The 21,637-nt window shown below is 42.2% G+C and overlaps 1 protein-coding gene across 1 annotated transcript; it reads left to right on the plus strand.

Moving 5' to 3' along the window:
* Positions 1 to 1,148: 1,148 nt before the first annotated feature.
* On the plus strand, positions 1,149 to 2,246 carry HTR1E (5-hydroxytryptamine receptor 1E; the record flags this gene model as incomplete). The annotated part of the gene is made up of 1 exon (XM_082668791.1): positions 1,149 to 2,246. One exon carries the CDS (start codon positions 1,149 to 1,151, stop codon positions 2,244 to 2,246), a length of 1,098 nt encoding a protein of 365 aa, XP_082524917.1.
* Between the last annotated feature and the right edge of the window lie 19,391 nt (positions 2,247 to 21,637).

Raw genomic sequence — 21,637 nt, forward strand, 5'->3', positions numbered from 1 at the left:
ATAATAGATTGTATTATGTATAGAATCTATTATGTATAAAATAAGCTACAGGGCTTCCCTGGTGGCACAGTGGTTGAGAGTCCGCCTGCCAATGCAGGGGACACGGATTTGTGCCCCGGTCCGGGAGGATCCCACATGCCGCGGAGCGGCTGGGCCCGTGAGCCATGACCGCTGGGCCTGCGCGTCCGGAGCCTGTTGCTCCGCAGCGGGAGAGGCCACAACAGTGAGAGGCCCGCGTACCACAAAAAAATAAAAATTAAAAAAAATTAAAAATAAGCTACAAAGATATATTGTACAGCACAGGGACTATAGCCAATACTTTATAATAACAATAAATAGAGTATAACCTTTAAAAATTGTGACTCACAGGACTTCCCTGGAGGTCCAGTGGTTAAGACTCCACGCTTCCACTACAACGGGCACGGGTTCAATCCCTGGTCAGGGAAAAATGATCCCACATGCCACACTGACAAAAAAAAAAAAAAAAAATTGTGAATCACTATATTGTATACCTCTATATTATATAATATTGTATACCAACTATACTTCAATTTTTAAAAAAGATGAAGATTACATTCAAATAAGAAAAAATATATCAAAAATATGTAAAGATTTTATGAATACCAAAATACTGTCATTTTGTCTTCCACGTAAAAGAATATGGCTTTTTAAAAAATATATCTTTATTGGAGTATAATTGCTTTACAATGGTGTGTTAGTTTCTGTTTTATAACAAAGTGAATCAGCTATACATATACATATATCCCCATATCTCCTCCTTCTTGCGTCTCCCTCCCACCCTCCCTATCCCATCCCTCTAGGTGGTCACAAAGCACCGAGCTGATCTCCCTGTGCTATGTGGCTGCTTCCCACTAGCTATCTATTTTACATTTGCTAGTGTATGTATGTCCATGAAGAATATGGCTTTTTCATTCATTAACCAGTAGCATACTATTTTCCAGGAACCCTCCATTCAGAAGAAATGCTGTGGTGCTTCCCTTTACCCACACGAAATGGAACCCAAGAGACTGCAGCTGAAGAAAAAATTACCGCCTCCTTACAAATGAGAGATTTTCAAGTCTACATAGTTTCCAACTTCAGGAAAATAACCATCAGCTTCTCCACAGTGTAGATTAGAACAGGGGAAAATGAACATCACTAACTGTACCCCAGAAGCCAGTGTGGCTGTGAGACCCAAGACCATCACTGAGAAGATGCTCATTTCCATGACTCTGGTGATCATCACCGCCCTGACCATGCTGCTAAACTCGGCCGTGATCATGGCCATCTGCACCACCAAGAAGCTCCACCAGCCTGCCAACTACCTGATCTGTTCTCTGGCTGTGACGGACCTCCTGGTGGCCGTGCTCGTCATGCCCTTGAGCATCACGTACATCGTCACGGACAGCTGGAAGCTGGGGTACTTCATCTGCGAGGTGTGGCTGAGTGTGGACATGACCTGCTGCACCTGCTCCATCCTTCATCTCTGTGTGATTGCCCTGGACAGGTACTGGGCCATCACCAACGCTATTGAGTACGCCAGGAAGAGGACCGCCAAGAGGGCCGGGCTGATGATCCTCACAGTCTGGACCATCTCCGTCTTCATCTCCATGCCCCCTCTGTTCTGGAGGAGCCACCGCCAACTCAGCCTGCCCCCTGGTCAGTGCACCATCCAGCACGACCACATCATCTACACCATTTACTCCACACTGGGGGCATTTTACATCCCCTTGACTTTGATACTGATTCTCTATTACCGGATTTACCATGCAGCCAAGAGCCTTTACCAGAAAAGAGGATCAAGCCGGCACTTAAGCAACAGAAGCACGGATAGCCAAAATTCGTTCGCCAGTTGTAAACTGACACAGACTTTCTGTGTGTCTGACTTCTCCACCTCAGACCCTCCCACAGAGTTTGAAAAGATCCACACCTCCATCAGGATCCCTCCCTTTGCCCATGACCTAGATAACCCGGGAGAACGCCAGCACATCTCCAGTACCAGGGAGCGCAAGGCAGCACGCATCCTCGGACTGATTTTGGGTGCATTCATCATGTCCTGGCTGCCATTCTTCATCAAAGAGCTGATTGTGGGTCTGAGCATCTACACCGTGTCCTCTGAAGTGGCCGATTTTTTGACATGGCTTGGTTATGTTAATTCTCTGATCAACCCTCTGCTCTACACAAGTTTTAATGAAGACTTTAAGCTGGCTTTTAAAAAGCTTATTCGGTGCCGAGAACATACTTAGATGGTAAAAAGCTGGAAGGCATGACTTTTACCAGCCTCGTGAGTGCACAGGGGTAAGGGGTGCAACTTATTAATTCTTGAACATAGTTGGTTCAGGAGGTTTGTAAGTATGTGTGGTCTTGGTTTTTGTTTGTTTGTTTTCTGTTTTGTTTGAGGCTTGTTATTGGGTGTGCTGTTTTCTACCTCTGGTCTTATTTGTGGTACCTAATTGCAAATAAACACTATCATACAAAAACAGAAATTTCACAGCAGTAATAGTAAGGTAAAATAGTAAATACTTTTCACTTTTTTAGCCACTTCAGTTAACCCTGCAATTAAAGAATACCAAAATAAATCTTCATTTGGAGAATTTCTTATTACTTATAAATCAAATATCTGATAACTTGCCCTGGTGTGTGGCGTTAGTTCTGAGCATATGGATCCAAATGCTTACCAATTCCAGTGGAAACTGCGTGACCACATAAAGCATTAAAAGAAAAAAAAGTGGTGCGCTGTCATCTACTGCTTGCAGACCTGATCTAAAGCCACTTATTATGATTACATGGCCCACTCCTTTCCAACACAAATAGTACAGCTGGCATGTCTTCTTAGTTCATGATTAAATACACATCCTCATTCTCTAAACAGAACTTGGAATGAATGTACTGGCACTTTCCTAGGTCTTTGACTATGAATGTGAAACATAAGCAAATAGTATTATAAAACAATCATGGAAATTGGTCATTTTGTTCCTATTTAACCTGACAGACATGTTGGGCCTCCTCCAGTTCTAAGAAGTGTCCCAGCTAAGCCTCGAGTACACTCTCCCATTCTAGCAGGATTAAGGTGTGAGTACAAGTCAAATGTGGAGAACTTTTAAAGCAGTATTAAGCTGCTGAACCCATTAAGGGGTGCAGGGACCAAATGAGAGAATCCATTACCTGAAGAACTTTGTTGGAGACTGTTGCTCATTAAGTTACCAGCTGTGCACTTGGAAAAAAAATTAAAAATTGAAAATCTGTGTTTACAGCAAAGGCCACCCACTAGCAAATGAGTATGAAACTGTGTCTCCTGGAATCCCTATAGCTTCCATACTGGACTGCAGACTGGGGCCAGGAGGCTGCAGGCGGGACCCAAGGCCACACAGTGCCTGGCCAACTTGGACTGATGGCTCTAGTCATATGGTGGAGCTCATCACTAAGTCAAGAGTGATGACAGAAGGGACTGAAAGGGTGGAAGTTCTTGGACACTTCTCAGTAAGTGACTGTTCTAGACCTCTGCTCCTCACCTCCCATCCACAGCCTCTCCCACCTCTTCACTCCCCCCAGATCACATCTCGTTTGTTTGTCAAGAAGACATTGCTTTGCCCCCTGCCCACTTCCACCTCCATGTTTTACCCCTTAGTTCTATCCCCTCTCAAATTTTCTGTAATCTTGCTACTTTCCTCTCTCTCTCTCTCTCTCCCTCCCTCCCACCATCCCTTCCTCTCCCCACTTTTCTTTAATCTCACCCATCAGTTTGCTCAAGTCTCTTAGACATTAGAACCAATGTCCTCCGGCCCTACTTCCCCTTCCGGCCCCTGCTCCATCTCTCTCCACACTCTCCCATCTGAGTCTCCCCAGTCATCAACCTGCTCGTTCTACCTCCACTTCTCCCCTTCCACTAACTTTTCTCTCCTTTGCCATCTGGGTATGCCCCCCACCCAGTTCCCCCAAAACTGATCTCCCAAAGGGTATCGGCGACTTGCCAATGGGCAAATCCAGTGTCCTTTCCTCTGTCCTTATCTACTTCCCACTCTCATCAGTTAAAACAGCTAAACATCCCTTTCTTGTTTAAGCCCATGCCTTCCAGGATCCCTTTACTAACCTGGTTCTCCAGCTACCTTCTCATTCTTTGCCTCCTTTTCTTCATCCTAGGGGTTTATCCTCAGCTCTCACCTCCCGTATATTCATACTCCACCCCAACCTCCATCATTTCCACAAATAGTTCCATGCCCGAGGCTCTAAAATGTGTGTCTTTAATTCTGATCTCTCTCTTTCTCAAACCCTAGACCCATGAATTATGTCTGGTGAACATCTCCCTACTAACACTCTATTGGTGCCTCAAACACAGCCTTTCTAAACTGAACTCATGATCATTTCCCACACTCATACCTTCTCCTTTTCCACCTTCTCAATCTCAGATAACAGGATTACCATGCTTTTTATCATTCACATTAGGTCAATGAGATTCTCTCTCTTTGTAGCTTGTCTCTCACATCCAGATAGTATAAAAGTCTTATCCATTTACCTCTGTAGCAATGTTTGTATATTCACCCCTCTTCTCCAATAACTTGGTTCTCTCCCCTGGACCAATCTTCTTATATGATCCACCTACCTCTGGACCCCTCACCTGCAACTGTGCCCCTGCACACCTGCCACTCTGCCCCTGCACACCTGCCAGATACATTTTCCTAGAACAGTGGTTCTCAAAGCAACATCTCCAGACCAGCAGCGTCAGTATCACCTGGGAACTTGTTAGAAATGCAAAGTCTAGGGCCCCACTGAAGAACCACTACGTCAGAAATTCTAAGGTGGGGGGGCATCCATCTCTATCTTAACAAGTCCTCTAGGAGATTCTGGTGCACGCTAAAGCCTGAGATTCAGTCTCCTAGAATGTCCTGTCGATTTCTAACTTCAGTGCTCAAAATCCCTTAGTATTTTCCCACCAGTACAAAATAAATTAAAATTCCTAAATATAACATTCAAGGCTTCTTCACTATGTGGCCTCAAACCACATTTCCAGAATTAAGTCTCAGCACTTCTTCTCACCCACCTCATATTCTAGAAAAGTCTGGAGATTTCCTGTGTTTTCTGAGCTCCCCTAACATTTGTCCCCACTGCTTCAGAAACCTGACCCCCTGGCTTCCCATCTTTCTTCTCCCAGTCCTTCACCATGGAGTGCAAATGCAGTCTCTTCTGCGAAGCCTTCCTAAGGTCCTCCTTCCTTCTCTGTCATGTGAAAGTCCTCTCCCAGCTCTATGCTCCCGAAGAAGCTCACTGGGATCTCTATTGTTATATGCATCCTATCTTGTAGTGCATTTGTTTGTATATTTCTTCTGTCTGCTATAGTAGATTGTGAGCTCCTTGAGGGCAGGAACTGTGTCTGTTTCATCTCTGTATCCCCAGGGCCTCCTACAGTGTTTTACACACAGTAGGCACTCAATAAATGTTCCCAGAAAAGAAATGTAAATGTGCAATGTTCTCTCAGTGAGAAAACCAAACTTTTAAAATCCTATGATGTAATAACACACTTCCTTTTTCTTTAAAACTTACCCTAACATTCCCATCTTTGTTCAAAAACTGCTAGGAATGCTTCCACATGGAAAGAAAATGGATTTCTCTCTCCACTGAATACATGAATGTCCTTTACTGGTTAGGATTCAAGCTAAGCTGCTCTCAAAGAAGAGACCCCCGAGTATAGTAGTTCAAACAAGATAGTTTCTTTCCTCTCACATGACAGTCAAGAGGTAGGAGGGCAGCCCAGAGTGAACAGGAGACTCTGCTCCACGATGTCCTCCAGGGACTCAGGTCCTTCCATTTTGTGGCTCTGCCGTCCCCTCAAGGCTTGTCCTCGTCTGCATGGCCAAAGCTGACTCACAATCACATCCACGTTCCAGTCCATAGAACAGAGGAGAGAGAAATGGAGAGCAAACAACTTCCTTTTAAGGAAGTCATGTGGAAATTGTACACATTTACCTCTCCTTATAGCCCATTGACAATAACTTGGTCACATGGCCACACCAAGCTGTAAAAGAGAATAAGGGGGTGAATCTCTAGTTGGGCAACCACGTGCCTTGCTTAAAGTGAGAATTTATAATAAAAGGAAGCAGGAGAGGATGGATACAAGGGGCTAATGAGCAGTCTTTTCCACAAGGGGATACTGGTTTCTGTATGTGCAGCTCAAATATTACAAGGCAAGTCAGACAGCTGTCCAGCTAATGGTGATCTATGTACCAGGATGTCGAGATTTAAATTACAGGTGATTTAACTGAGATCGTGCCTATGCTGAAAATCTAGTATTTATCATGACTGTAATATCTATAATATCTAAAAACTATATGGGCAACTCGCTTGCTTTCTTATCACCCCCCCATATGTCATCATTGAAAATTCTTGGCAATTATAAGAGTTTAAAATTTTTATTTTTTTTTTATTTTTATTTTTTTTTGTGGTACGCGGGCCTCTCACTGTTGTGGCCTCTCCCGTTGCGAAGCACAGGCTCCGGACGCACAGGCTCAGCGGCCATGGCTCACGGGCCCAGCCACTCCACGGCATGTGGGATCTTCCCGGACTGGGGCACGAACCCGTGTCCCCTGCATCGGCAGGCGGACTCTCAACCACTGCGCCACCAGGGAAGCCCAAGAGTTAAAAATTTTTAAGAGTCTAAAGAAATAAAAAACAAAGAAGCAGAAGCATAACTAATTTTCACTTACTCACTTTCACTAACTAGATAAATTTCATTTCTAATTTACTAGATAAATCTCATTTCTAATTTACTAGATAAATCCTAATATATTTTCTCATACCTACCCACCGCTGCCCTTAGCAAAGAATCTGTATATGCTTCCTAGTATAAATCAAACCTGTTGAAAAAAATTCTGTTGTTTGGTTTACTCATCTAACTGATAGGGCTAGCTCCTATTGACCACTATTGCCCCTTTAAATTAAAGCTTGAGTGAAGTAACAGTACCTTCTGATATGGTCAGTGTTTCTAGGGTAAATATTAGCAGATTAAAAGTAAAACCCAGGGGTGACATTTCAATCACCTCCATTAACTAATAAATTAGGACTTCCTGTTTTGTGTACTTGGTAAAAGAATTCTTGGACATGTCACTCCCTTGGAGACCTGGTAGAAGCTTTGGTTGTAACTGGTGTCAGTAAGTACCCCTAGTAGCATTGCTACTACTATCTGCTTTGAATAACTGTATAGGCCTTCCACACTTATGAACTTCAGTTTGCAAACTGATAATTGTGTACAAGGTCAGCTGCAGAGCAACATCCAGCAACTAACTCTGCTGGTTTCCTGCACAAGTCATTTTAGTTTCGACCATCACGTTGGTTTGCTTATTTGCTGTGTTTGCTTAATTTTTAAGGCCTTCTACACATAACTTCATTATGTACAGTATTTACAAAAACAGTGAGAACATTAGAAAAAAACAGCAAAAAGGAGTCTATGACTACAACAGAAATACAAGTAAAGGTAATTTTTAAATTAAAAGTGATGAGACAGTGACAACCATTGTATATGAGAATGGGAGGAAACCTTTTTCAGTTTACAAGGGCCACCAAGAGCAACATGTGAAAAGGCACTGTGCCTAAAATGATCAACTATAATCAGCAGGAAATAAGGAAAAGTGATTAATGAGATGGGAACATGTCTGAGCATCACACAGTGGTTCTAAGAGGTATTTGGGAATGTCTGTGAGCACATTTAGTTATTTCAGTAGAGAACACCAGTGGCATTTTGTAGTAGGAGACAAGGAGGCTAAATCCTGCAATTAAAAAAAAAGCCAGGACTGGCCTGGTGGTCCAGCGGTTATCCACGCCCTCAGTGCAGCGGGCCTCGGTCCGATCCCTGGTCAGGGAACTAGATCCCGCATGCTACAACTAAAGATCCTGTGTGCTGCAACTAAGACCCGGCGCAGCCAAATAAATAAATAAATATTTTTAAAAAATATCAGCCAGTCCCACTCAATAAAGAATTACCCCACCCAGAATACCATTAGCACCATTATCACCACCTGCTGAAAACCCCAGGTGTATCAGCATCAGCGTGGGGATACTCAGGGGTCTAATGTTAATTCCGGTGTTGGCTGGGGGATATTTGAGAACTTAAAGACTACGCATGGTGAAAGTGCTGCCTATGAACTTTTATTGTAAACCATGGAGGGTTTCAAAGGCTCGAGACTAATTTGAATCTGCCAATATCAAAATGAGGGTCAGGCCAACACATACAGACACCACATTGGTTAGAGAGTTTCCTGTGACACTGGCAGAGGTCGTTAAGAAAAGGGACCCAATAAAATGTCTATCATCAAAGAGGAGATATTGATGCTTCAAAGGACTAACTCATATCCTTACCTGCTGAAAATGTTTTTGAAAACTGAAGTCTCACCTAAGTCACCTCAGGCTTAGAATTAAAAGACAATCTTAGATACCTGTCAGTAGGAAGAAGAGCTATTTCAAATGGTAGAAAGGAAGATACTGGATGTTCCTGGGACCCTTAAATCATCCAGGATCCTTAAATTATCCTCCTTTCACCCCATAAACCCTGGGGAATTCACAGCAGGCTTCAGCCTTGCCATAAAAAAGGGTTGAAATTATTCCCTTCATAATAGAAGGGAATCACTCTGAGGGGAGAATTGCTTCAGGAAAGTAATCTGTTGGCTCCCTGGAAGCTCCCAGCACCCAGCACATAGGGTGGTACGTAGTAGCATTCAATTTATATAATTTATATGTCTGCTGAATTTAATGGAAATGAACACATTGATTACAGACTTTAAGAAATTCAGAAGCAGAAGTATGTCCTGGGTAAGGAGGGTCCTTCTCTATGCAGAAGTGGAATTGTCAAATATTTACAAAGAAAAGAAGGCATCAGGACAGTGATGATACAAAAGAAACAGCAACAAGAGGAGCTGGAAAATAATATCAGCAAAGTCTTAGGTACTCAAAGAATACTGACTGACCATCTGCCATGAGTGTGGGTAGATTATGGAAACTTTTCATTGAAAAAGAAAAAGGTATAACAGCAATGATATGAAGAAAGCAAGAATACAGCAATGGAAAGAGTAGAGGTCAGAAGATAATATTGGTGATGGTTTTGGGTCCACAAACACCAAGTGAGAATCTGGCATGAGTTTGGCATCTACCTAAGCACTAGGATCTCTGTAAGGGGAAAATAAAAGGGAAAAGAGGACAGAAAATCTAGGTGTAAGACTACGAGACCCTGGTCTTCAAAGCAGATTTGCAGAAAGCTGATTATATTTATTTTCTGTTTGGATAAAATATAATTTTAGAGGGATTTATAAACATTGCCTTTGCTAAGAGGATGAGGGAAAAATGAGGCAGAGGAGAGCATTTTGCTCATCTGATTCTTAGGGAAAGTGAAGGTGATACCAGAAGCTCTGAAGAATGGAAAAGAATGAATGGTTCTTCAAAGAAAATGTATGAACAACATAGATACAAGAAACAAGGTCATATGGACATGTTTTTCCAGTTCATGTGGTATCAAATAGTCATATGTCAAGGGATGATTTAGGAAATGCCAATTTATGAAGACATCCAAAGGAATGGCGATGGAAACAGTTCTCTGAGGAAAATTTAGACTTGTAAGCAGTCTAATAATAAACAGACCAGTGACCCCAAGTGTTTCTGATTCATGGTTAAGCACTCAATAAGAAATTGTCAAATGAATAAATCAATTACTCAGTTAAGCAATCAAGCCTGAGTTGGAATTTGGATAACAAAGGAGAACAAGTCGGGCAGTATAACAAAAGTGTTTATGCAGGTCAGTTAAAAAAAGGATGCTGATAAACTACACATTCAGAGGCATGAAGCAGTGATATAAAAAAGCTAAGGCTGCAAGCTGAACCATCAGCCATCCTTTCTAGCTGTACTTTGCAGGTGGGGGGAAAAGAGGTGTTTTATAGAGAACAAGAAGAACATCCAGGGACTTCCCTGGTGGTGCAGTGGTTAAGAATCCACCTGCCAATGCAGGGGACACGGGTTCAAGCCCTGGTCCGGGAAGATCCCACATGCCACAGAGCAACTAAGCCCGTGCACCACAACTACTAGCCTGCACTCTAGAGCCCACAAGCCACAACTACTGAGCCTGCATGCCACAACTACTGAAGCCTGTGCACCTAGAGCCTGTGCTCCACAGCAAGAGAAGCCACTGCAGTGAGAAGCCCACACACTGCAACGGAGAGTAACCCCTGCTCAACGCACCTAGAGAAAGCCCGCGCACAGCAACAAAGACCCAATGCAGCCAAAAAATAAAATAAATAAATTTATTTTAAAAAAGAACATCCATAAGGTAAATGGTGTTGACATAGACTATAAAACTTTTGAGGCAGCATGTGTCTTCTTACCTGACAACTTTACCTGAATACTTCTTATCAGTTTCTCACTAATGAAGAACTAAGGCCTGACTTCCCTTCCTAATCACACACACACACACACACACACACACACACACACATACCCGTAGAAACAAAAACAATGTCCTCAAGCACAGTAAGGAAAGCAAAGGTACGTTTGATACAGGCAAGTGTCCTTGATTGAATGATTCCAATTAGAAATGCAACATCAGGTGTACCATGTATGCACATGTTATTTCATGTATGATTGCTGGATACAGTACAAACTGGAACAGGAGCCTATGGGGATCTCAGCCTCACTGGTAATACCTAGGAGAAATCATGATCAGAGTTTCCAAAATATGTCTCTAGCCAAGACATCTTGCCTTAGAACACCTGACTTGCCCACAAACTCCTTCTAAATGGGTTAGGGACACAGGCACAACAGAGTAAAGCATGTCTAGGTGGTTCTTGAACCACAATCCACCATGTGGTACCATGTGACACCCTCTCCCCTATCATCCATCAGCTGATTGGTCAGGGCAGAAGGCACCAGCCCCAAGAACAACTGTGTCTACAGGCTGGCTGTGTGCTATGGGGTAGCCTGGTACAAAAGCTCCCCCCAGACAGAAAGTGATAAGTTGCAACGATGACATTCTTACCTCTCAAAAATTTGAACGAAAAATATATGAAGAGACATTCCGCTGTCAAGGGAAGTAGGAGTAGAAAGATAAGCAAAGGGGAGTTGAAACAAAAAGAGTAGCCACCTCACATCCATGGCAAAGGGGTAGAATGAAGCTCAGTTAATTCCTGCTCCCAAGGAACTAACAGTGTCACCTGTCATCAAGAGCTGCCTCTTACAATTCCTGACAGCCTTCCGGTCCCCAAACTATGCTCCAGATCCTTGAGGTTTAGCTGTAAGAATGTTCCAGAGACTCCTGTCTCTCTTTTAACAGCAGTTACCATCACAGTCAATCACCACCACCTGCCATAACCTGCACTGTTCTCTCTTCCAACCACAGGAGCCCTGACACACAGAGCTCCAAGGCCTCTGAGCCGGGAGCTTTTGGAACAGCCACGCTGGCTCCATTTGGACAGTAAGTGCCGTTGGACCAGGTTCAAGTCTTTTCTTTCCAGTGACCTTTCTAGGGTGAAAACGTACACTGTTTCCATGACTCCCTGATACCCTTCAGTTACCCTCATGAAACTAAATTAGTTTTTACTCCATGGATTTCAATTCTATCCATTATAGGCTTTTTTCAATTGTTGTTGCTACTTGTCTTTTGTTTTGGTTCCTAGGATAAAGTGACCTACTCTTTGCCCAAGGAGCAAGTGATGTTGATTTCCTTAAGTCTTAGTCTTGGGAATGGACCGTAGTAAGGAAGGGCAGGGTGGGAGGGCCAGTGGGCAGAGTGATCAAGGTAATGTCTTAGTTCATCGGGGCTGCTACAACAGAAATGCCGTAGAAACAACAGAAATGGTTGACTTATAAACCACAGAAATTTAGAGTTCTGGAGGATGGAAGTCTGGGATCAGCTGACTGCCAGCATGGTCAGTTCTGGTGATAGCCCTCTTCTGAGTTACAGACTGCAGACTTTTCCTTGAATCTTCATATGGCAGAGAGCAGAGAGAGAGACAGGAAGCAAGCTCTCTCATGACTCTCATAATGGCGCTAATCCCATTCGTGTGTGATCCATCCACCCTCCGATTTTCATCTAATCCAAATTACCTCCCAAAAGCCCCACCTCCCAATACCACTGCATTGTGCGGGAAAGGGTTTTGATATATGAATTTTGGGGAGATGCAATATTCAGTCCATGACAAGTACTAACAGGCATCTTTAAAGGGTTTGTGCACCAGGCTTCACTGATTCCACTTGTATCTTCTCCAAGTGTTTTGAGGGCTTTGGGGAGCAGAGTTATGATATTAACAACCACTATGTACTCAGCCAGGCTTAACAGTCACAACCATCCTAGAGGAATAGAATCACCTTCTTTCAACTTAAAAAATGTTGAAAGTCAGAATATACTCCAGCAAATGGGCATATTTCCAGTGAGATGAGCCCTTTCTTAATGAAAATAACCAGGAGAAATTACTAAAGTCCAGCAAGGGTGGGTAGGGATTTAGTCTACTAAAAAAAAATAATTTGGGCTTCCCTGGTGGCGCAGTGGTGAGGGTCTGCCTGCCGATGCAAGAGACGCAGTATCGTGCCCCGGTCCGGGAGGATCCCACATGCCGCGGAGCGGCGGGGCCCGTGAGCCATGGCCGCTGAGCCTGCACGTCCGGAGCCTGTGCTCCGCAACAGGAGAGGCCACAACAGTGAGAGGCCCGCGTACCGCAAAAAATAATAATAATAATTTGAAGATTAAGTTTATTCAATCAACTAACTTTTATTAACATCTCTGTGTCAAGCTTTGCATCACATTGTGTTGTGAACAAGGCACAGTCCAGCCATTAAGGAAAATATGATATATTGGAAGAGGAAGTGAAGTAAACAAATAAGTGATTACAACAGAGTGTGATGCGTTGCATAATAGATACATGTACAGTGTGGTATGTGAGCAGAAAAAAGAAATAAACAGTTCTGTGGGAGATAGGGGAGGGGAGCCTTCCCTCCAGATTTGAACCAGAACATGATATGAGCTCACTAGGCTGACAATTTATTCAGAGACGCAGCATGAACAAAAGCATGGAGATGCAGAGATGCAGATGGTGTTTGGGGAATGACATGTGGTGTGTGGTGGCCAGAGTGTGGGTTAGGAAGGAGAGTGACAGGAGAAGAGGCTGGCCGGGCAGCCAGGTCCATGAAGGGCCTCAAATCCCTCTCTGAGCACACTGGATCTCATCCTGCCAGCAGCAGAAAAATGCCTGAGGATTTTAACCAAAGGAGAACATGACCAGACCTGCAGTTTGCAAAGCATCTTTGAATGAAAGGGATTGGAAGAATGAAGACTAGGTAGACAGGTGCTGGAATAGCCGGAGAGTGGTAAGGGGGAGTCTGTACCAAAGAAAAAAAGAAAGTGAGGGGGAAGAGAGGGTGGGAAGATTTTCAATTTCAGAGATAAAATTGGAAGAGATACAAATCAGTAGATTTAACTGGAATATGACCTTTTTCAATCAAAAGAGAGCAAAGTTTCAGACTGCCAAGGGGCAGATCATCAATCTCACAATTTGAGGATACAGTAGTAGGAGAGAACAAGGGTCACCTTCTTTGCCAAATGGGCCAATCCTTTTCACACTTTGGAGGTTGTCTACCTTCGCTTAATCACAGTCAACTGGGCAGAAAATCTCTTCTGGGAAATAACAATAGGATCAGAGGTGCTAATTACACACCTCATTTGTCTGCACTGTTAGCATTACTCCTCAATTGAGCCCTTCTAAACACACTGGTTACTTAACAACTAGGTTAAGCAAACAACCATTACTCTGCAGATATCCATTCATTTATCATTCTGCAAACATTTACTGAGAACCTACTATCTGCCAAGAATTATGCTAGGTCCTAGATATTCAGCAGTGAGCTAGACAATACAGATTCCTTCCTTAACTGAAATTTAAGCATAATGGAAGAGAGACTTTGAGTAGCATTTTCAATACCGTGTGTTAAAATGCAGTAAAAGGACGTTTTTCTCATATTTCTGACTTGGTAGTTCTGGAGTGAGTCCTGAGATTGTGCATTGCTAGATGTCGCTGGTCTAGGGACCACCCTCTGCATGATACAGAATAATGTAACTCAATCCAGAACATTCTCAACCAAAACCATTTGAAGAGAAACTGGCAGGAGGATGAGATCTCCTGCATTTCATACTTCGAGCAACAGCAAGTAGTGACATAAAAAAGAAATAACAAGCACAGTACAAGCATACTTGCAGAACTCTGATGACACTGAAGCAGAAAGTCTGAGCTCATCCTCGAGCAAGCTGGAATAGAAAGACAGTGGAGATGAGTGTGCACACTTGGGACCTCAAGCAGATGTGGAACTAGTGCCATGAAAGTTTAGAGAACAAGGGCCAGGACAGAGCACTCACCTCATCTCTCAGGCTCTCTCTGTCTTTTTTGTTTGTTTGGTTTTTGCTTTTTGCCCACAGCACAGTGTAGAGGGATTAGATGGCCCCAAATTGTTACAATAGTATTTTCAAAATAATTTTTCTGTGTGTAGTTATGCTTGAGTTAACTGTTCTATCAATAGATGCACTTTACCTCATGGGTTCATAACTTTTCAACTAATCCTTTTGTTGTCCTAATAAAATCGGTAGATCTTAAAGATCCTCCTCAGGCAACATTAAAGAGAGTACCTGAGCATGAAGAATTTAACTAACCTGGATCCTGAGACCATGTAAACCATTGGGCCCTTTGTCTTTTCTTGTTTGTTTGTTCTTTTTGTTTTGTTTTTGGCCGTGCAACATGTGGGATCTTAGTTCCCTGACCAGGGATCGAACCCACGCCCCCCCGCATTGGAAACGCAGAGTGTTAACCACTGGATGGCTGGGGAAGTCCAGGCACTTTGTCTTTTTCAAGGAAGTGAAAAGGACAAGAGAAATGGAAAGCAAATGGGAAAAGGCAGAAAGTTGCTCCTGTTAATTTAGTCAGCCTCTCTCCTACCTGCCTGCATTGGACATTGCAAACCCAGAGTCCAACAGCAGGACACAAAAACATAAAGCAGGCCATAAGGAGACGTTAAGAAAAGATGATTTCCCAAGGAAATGCTTTTTACTTTGCATTTTAATCTAGAAAATGTGCTTAAGTTCCAAAACTGACACCACCATTAACAGAAGAGATTTAAATGTGCGCCTAAGTCATCATTCTGAGAAACGGCTCACGTGGCTCCCTGCACACCACCAGACCATGTTCTGTGAGTTTGGTACCCTCCAGGAAGCTGTGATTCCCAGCCCTGTGTGTCCTGTAAAAGCCTCAATACAGGGAGTAAGCCCCAGATGTGGGGGCATATCAACCCTCCTCACTGAGAGGACTGGCCCTACACTGTCAGGAAAAGCCAAGAATCTTCGTTTTGCTTGGTTGTGTTACATTGGTAGCCAAAAAGTATCTGATGGGATATTTCTGCAGTTCTACCCTTAACACTCCTAGACTCTTTGGGTCTTTCCTATGCTTGCTCTTGGTTACATTCATTGGCTGGCCCCAGGAAAGGAGTTAGATAAGTGAAGTTTGTTTTCTGTGTTCCTTACTCCTTTGGTAACCATCAGACACCCAGGTCCTCCTGTTGTTCCGGGGCTGCCCACAGACCTTCCCTGAGGCACCCACCCTGGGCCAGCAGCCCGTGCTCAGAAACCATTTTCCTTCTCTTTTCTTCTGGAAACAGTTCCCTCAATAGCATGGAGAATTTCCCCTGGAACCCACTTCCTGTGGCTCCAGGGAGGCTTTCAACTACAGCAAGCACTGTAATACCACCCCCAGAGAGAAGCAGGCACGTGACCAAGGCCTGGCCAAAGTCCTTCCCTGGGACTCATGCATGGTCCCTGGGGACTGTAAAAAGAGGAACCCGGTGACCATATGCTCTGCTATTTGAAGGAGCCTGAGCCAGTGAGACCAACACAGGAGATGAGATGAAATAAAAGCTGGAGAGATGGAAAAAGCCCTAAGTGTTTTCGTTAATGGGGAATTAGAACAGCTAATTCCTCCCACCTCTAAAGGCTTATGATTCTTGAAAATATATCCATGAATAGTTACAGCTTAGTAAATTACTCCTCTCAAGTAACATACCGGGAACTGAGTCAAGACTTACTCTGGTGGACCGAAAAGAGAATGTGGAGTAACAACCTAGATTTAAATTCCCACTCCAAAATTATTGCACGACATCGGGAAAAGTTGCTTAGTCTCTCAGAGCCTCAGTTTCTTCATCCATTAAAATATATATATATATATATATACACACATATATATATTTACTCCCCAGGTTGTTGTTAGACTTAAATGACATAAAACTCAAAAAGGTGCCTTGATAAACTACAAAGCCAGAGAAAGAAAGAGATTGGAGTGGGTAGGAAGTGAAATTAGAAAAATCTCTAAAACTGTGTAAGATAATGCAATGCAAATAAGGGTTCTATTTCAATAAATAACGCTAAGAAATCAGTCATGCAAACTCCGGAAACTGCATGGCACATTCAATCCAAGTTCCGGTTTGATCGAGGGAGCCCTCCAGTGGCTGATAGACAGGACGCCTCTAAATTCTCTTCGCGGTGGTAATCCCAGATGAAGAGACTCATTGTCACATTATGGTACTGTGTAACTAGAAAAGACCTTGGAGAGCATTTCCTCAATCTTCCACATTTGAGATGAGGAGACAGAGATGCTAGGAGGCTGTATATACATATTTCGAAAGTTAGAAATCATACCATTTTTTAAAATATTTAACCCTTTATATTTTGCCAAAGAATGTCAAAATTCAACAATTTCCATTTCAACATAAGAGCTACTCTTATTTTCAAAATGTATACCTAAGGCATGTCTATAGTGACCAAGACACAAAATGATCACTGGGTAATGTAACCATGGTGCTTTAAACACATTTATATCATGGAATTATTTCTGTACATATGCTTTGCTGAAATTGTCCTGCAGTTAGAACACCAATATTTCTATCTCTTCAAAACCTGTACTTGTGACCATTACTTGATGCCCTCTACTGGCCATAATGTTATTATCCAATGTTCAATACGAATTATTTCTGTGTGTTCTACTAATCAACTTCATGATATGCCAGAATATCAGAAAAGTTAACTTTGGGGATAAACAAGTAAATAAAGGAACAAGGGAATATACAAATTACAAGAATATATCAAAAAAACAGGTAATGAAATAAACCCAAAACAAATCATTACTGGAGTAAATTTTTGGAATGTTAAACAATTATGACATCAACTAGTTTCACCTAACATTTAAGCCTCAAAATATAATTGGGCTGTCAATTTTGTTCTCAGCGTAAAATTTTTCTATTCTGCCATTGTCTATAAGGATGTTCTATTGAACAATTTATTACTGAATTTGACACAGAACAACAGAATTGTTAAAATTCAGTTGTTAACTGTTGAGAGATGCCATGTTTAGAAGTGCAGGCAGGTCTTTTGTCTCCTTAGGTAGGTTTATTCCTAGGTATTTTATTCTTTTTGTTGCAATGGTAAATGGGAATGTTTTCTTAATTTCACTTTCAGATTTTTCATCATTAGTGTATAGGAAAGCAAGAGTTTTCTGCGCATTAATTTTGTATCCTGCTACTTTACCAAATTCATTGATTAGATCTAGTAGTTTTCTGGTAGCATCTTTAGGAGACAAAAGACCTGTAAGCAGAAAATTATAAGACACTGATGAAAGAAATTAAAGATGATACAAATAGATGGAGAGATATACCATGTTCTTGAATTGGAAGAATCAATATTGTGAAAATGACTACTACCCAAAGCAATCTACAGATTCCATGCAATCCCTATCAAACTACCAATGGCATTTTTCACAGAACTACAACAAAAAATTGCACAATTTGTATGGAAACACAAAAGACCCCGAATAGCCAAAGCAATCTTGAGAAAGAAAAATGCAGCTGGAGGAATCAGGCTCCCTGACTTCAGACTATACTACAAAGCTACAGTAATCAAGACAGTATGGTACTGGCACAAAAACAGAAAGATAGATCAATGGAACAGGATAGAAAGCACAGAGATAAACCCACGCACATATGATCACCTTATCTTTGATAAAGGAGGCAAGGATATATAATGGAGAAAAGACAGCCTCTTCAATAAGTAGTGCTTGGAAAACTGGACAGCTACATGTAAAAGAATGAAATTAGAACACTCCCTAACACCATACACAAAAATAAACTCAAAATGGGTTAAAGACCTAAATGTAAGGCCAGACACTATCAAACTCTTAGAGGAAAACATAGGCAGAACACTCTATGACACAAATCGCAAGATCCTTTTTGACCCACCTCCTAGAGAAATGGAAATAAAAATAAACAAATGGGACCTAATGAAACTTAAAAGCTTTTGCACAGCAAAGGAAACCATAAACAAGACGAAAAGACAGCCCTCAAAATAGGAGAAAATATTTGCAAATGAAGCAACTGACAAAGGATTAATCTCCAAAACATACAAGCAGCTCATGCAGCTCAATATCAAAAAAACAAACAACCCAATCCAAAAATGGGCAGTAGACCTGAACAGACATTTCTCCAAAGAAGATATACAGATTGCCAACAAACACATGAAAGAATGCTCAACATCATTAATCATTAGAGAAATGCAAATCAATACTACAATGAGATATCATCTCACACTGGTCAGAATGGACATCATCAAAAAATCTACAAACAATAAATGCTGGAGAGAGTGTGGAGAAAAGGGAATCCTCTTGCACTGTTGGTGGAAATGTAAACTGATACAGCCACTATGGAGAACAGTATGGAGGTTCCTTAAAAAACTACAAATAGAACTACCATACAACCCAGCAATCCCCCTACTGGGTGTGTACCCTGAGAAAACCATAATTCAAAAAGAGTCATGTACCAAAATGTTCATTGCAGCTCTATTTACAATAGCCAGGACATGGAAGCAACCTAAGTGTCCATCAACAGGTGAATGGATAAAGAAGATGTGGCACATATATACAATGGAACATTACTCAGCCATAAAAAGAAACGAAATTGAGTTATTTGTAGTGAAGTGGATGGACCTAGAGTCTGCCATACAGAGTGAAGTAAGTCAGAAAGAGCAAAACAAATACCTTATGCTAACACATATATATGGAATCCAAAAAAAAAAAAAAAAAAGCTCATGAAGAACCTAGGGGCAAGACGGGAAAAAAGACGCAGACCTACTAGAGAATGGACTTGAGGACACGGGGCGGGGAAGGGTAAGCTGGGACAAAGTGAGAGAGTGGCATGGACATATATACACTACCAAATGTAAAATAGATAGCTAGTGGGAAGCAGCCGCATAGCACAGGGAGATCAGCTTGGTGCTTTGTGACCACCTAGAGGGGTGGGATAGGGAGGGTGGAAGGGAGGGAGACAGAAGAGAGAAGAGATATGGGGATATATGTATATGTATAGCTGATTCACTTTGTTATAAAGCAGAAACTAACACACCAGTGTAAAGCAATTATACTCCAATAAAGACGTTAAAAAAAAAAAAAAAAGAAGTGCAGGCAACGGAAAAATATGAGTGAATGCCCTATCTACTCAGATAGCCTTAAGACTGCAGTAAACTTAACTAAAATATATTCCTTAAATATACAGTTTTACACACAAACATGCACACTCCACACAGCATAAAATCATACTTTGACCCAAAGAAAAAATCACAACCCCTAATAATAAACCAAATTATGCCATAAGCAGTTAAATCACTGATGATCCACTCCTACCTTCAGCACCTCATCATCTATGGGGTCTCTGCCTTCCTTCTCCAGTCCCTCAGAGGTGAATCTATCAATACATTTCCCACATAGAGGCGTACCGGGCTCTACTTCTACCTCCTAAATAACTATTTTTGACCCCTCCCCAGTCCTGTTGCATATCCTAAGCGGGGCCGTGCTGCTCCCTGGGTCATCTTTGCTGCCTATGCTCCCAGCTCTTCTTGCCCCTGTGCACCTTAACTCCTAGCCCAGCCTCTTCTCTGGTTCTTACCTGTCAACCTTATTGTACTGTCCCCCTATCCCAGCTCAATGTCTGTATTTGTTTCCAGGGCTGCCGTAACAAAGTGCCAAAGACTGGGTGGCTTAAACTACAGAAATTTATCTTCTCACAATTCTGGAGGCTGGACGTCCAAGATCAAGGTGTCAGCAGACTTGCTTTCTCCTGCGGCCCCCCACCTTGGCTTGCAGATGGACACCTTATTGCTGTGTCCTCACATGGTCTTTCCCCTGGTGTCCCTGTGTGTGTTCAAATTTCCTCTTCTTGTGAGGACAAAGTCAAATTGAACTAGGGCCCATCCCAATTGCCTCATTTTAAGTTAATCTTCTCTTCAAAGGCCCTATCACCAAATACAGTCACATTCTGGGGTACTGGGAGTTAGGGCTTCAACATATGAATATTAGGAATGTACTGTATAGCACAGAGAACTCTACTCAATCCTCTGTAATGCCTACACGGGAAGAGAGTCTAAAAAAGAGTGGATATATGTATATGTATAACTGATTCACCTTGCTGTACACCTGAAACTAACACAACATTGTAAATCAACTATACTCCAATAAAAAATTTTTTTAAAAATATGAATCTTGGGGCTTCCCTGGTGGTGCAGTGGTTGAGAGTCCGCCTGCCAATGCAGGGGACACGGGTTCGTGTCCCGGTCCGGGAAGATCCCACATGCCGCGGAGCAGCTGGGCCCATGAGCCATGGCCACTGAGCCTGCGTGTCCGGAGCCTGTGCTCCGCGACGGGAGAGGCCACAAGAGTGAGAGGCCCACGCACCTCAAAAAATATATATATATATGAATCTTGGAGGTGGGACACAATTTAGCCCATAACATGGATGGATGCTTAATAAGCCACAGGGAGCAAGATCTCATGCCCATGTGTGATTGAGGATCCCCAGCTCTGATGCTCTGCCCATAGACTGAGCCCTTCCTATCTGCCCACAGAGGCCAAGGTTCCAACTGTTGTCTGACTCTACCCAAGGAGTCTTATCAACCTTGGGAACATCTCCACAGTTCATGTTGACCATTATCTCAGTTACTCTAAACTACTGTGTCGGTCTCAGACGAATCACAGGTTCATCTACCTCCTCATCTATATCATGTTGCCAGAATATTACTACTACCACTTATAATAATAGTAGTTAAAACATTTATTGAGTTCTAGCCATGTTCCAGGCACTTCTCATGCTTAATTCTCACTATAATCCTGTAAGTTTGGTATGGAATACATGGGAACTAACTGTATTATCTTTGCAACTCTTCTGTGAATCTAAAGCTACTCTAAAATAAAAAATTATTTTAAGAGCATAAAAAGAATAACTGCTAACGGTTCTATCAAATTTTCACTGTTATTTACAAAATTTTGGTGCACTTCCTTCACTCACTTATATATATACATATTTAAAGGTAAACTCAATTAACAATCTCATTATCTTAGATGTGACACAATAAACCTAAGAATCAAATGCTGCTTGATGGATGTGAATGCTTTGCTAAGCTGTACTCTTTAATATGTTCCCTGTAGTTTGGCACTTCATGTACATGTCCTATAAAAAGCTCTCAAAATAGGGGCCTAGGTAACATATGGTGTATTTATTATCTGTTCTTAGTTGTCCCTAGTATCATGCATTGCAATGCTCACAA

Source organism: Grampus griseus (genome assembly GCF_964374135.1).
Source record: "Grampus griseus genome assembly, chromosome: 13".
In the NCBI taxonomy this organism is placed as follows: Eukaryota; Metazoa; Chordata; class Mammalia; order Artiodactyla; family Delphinidae; genus Grampus; species Grampus griseus.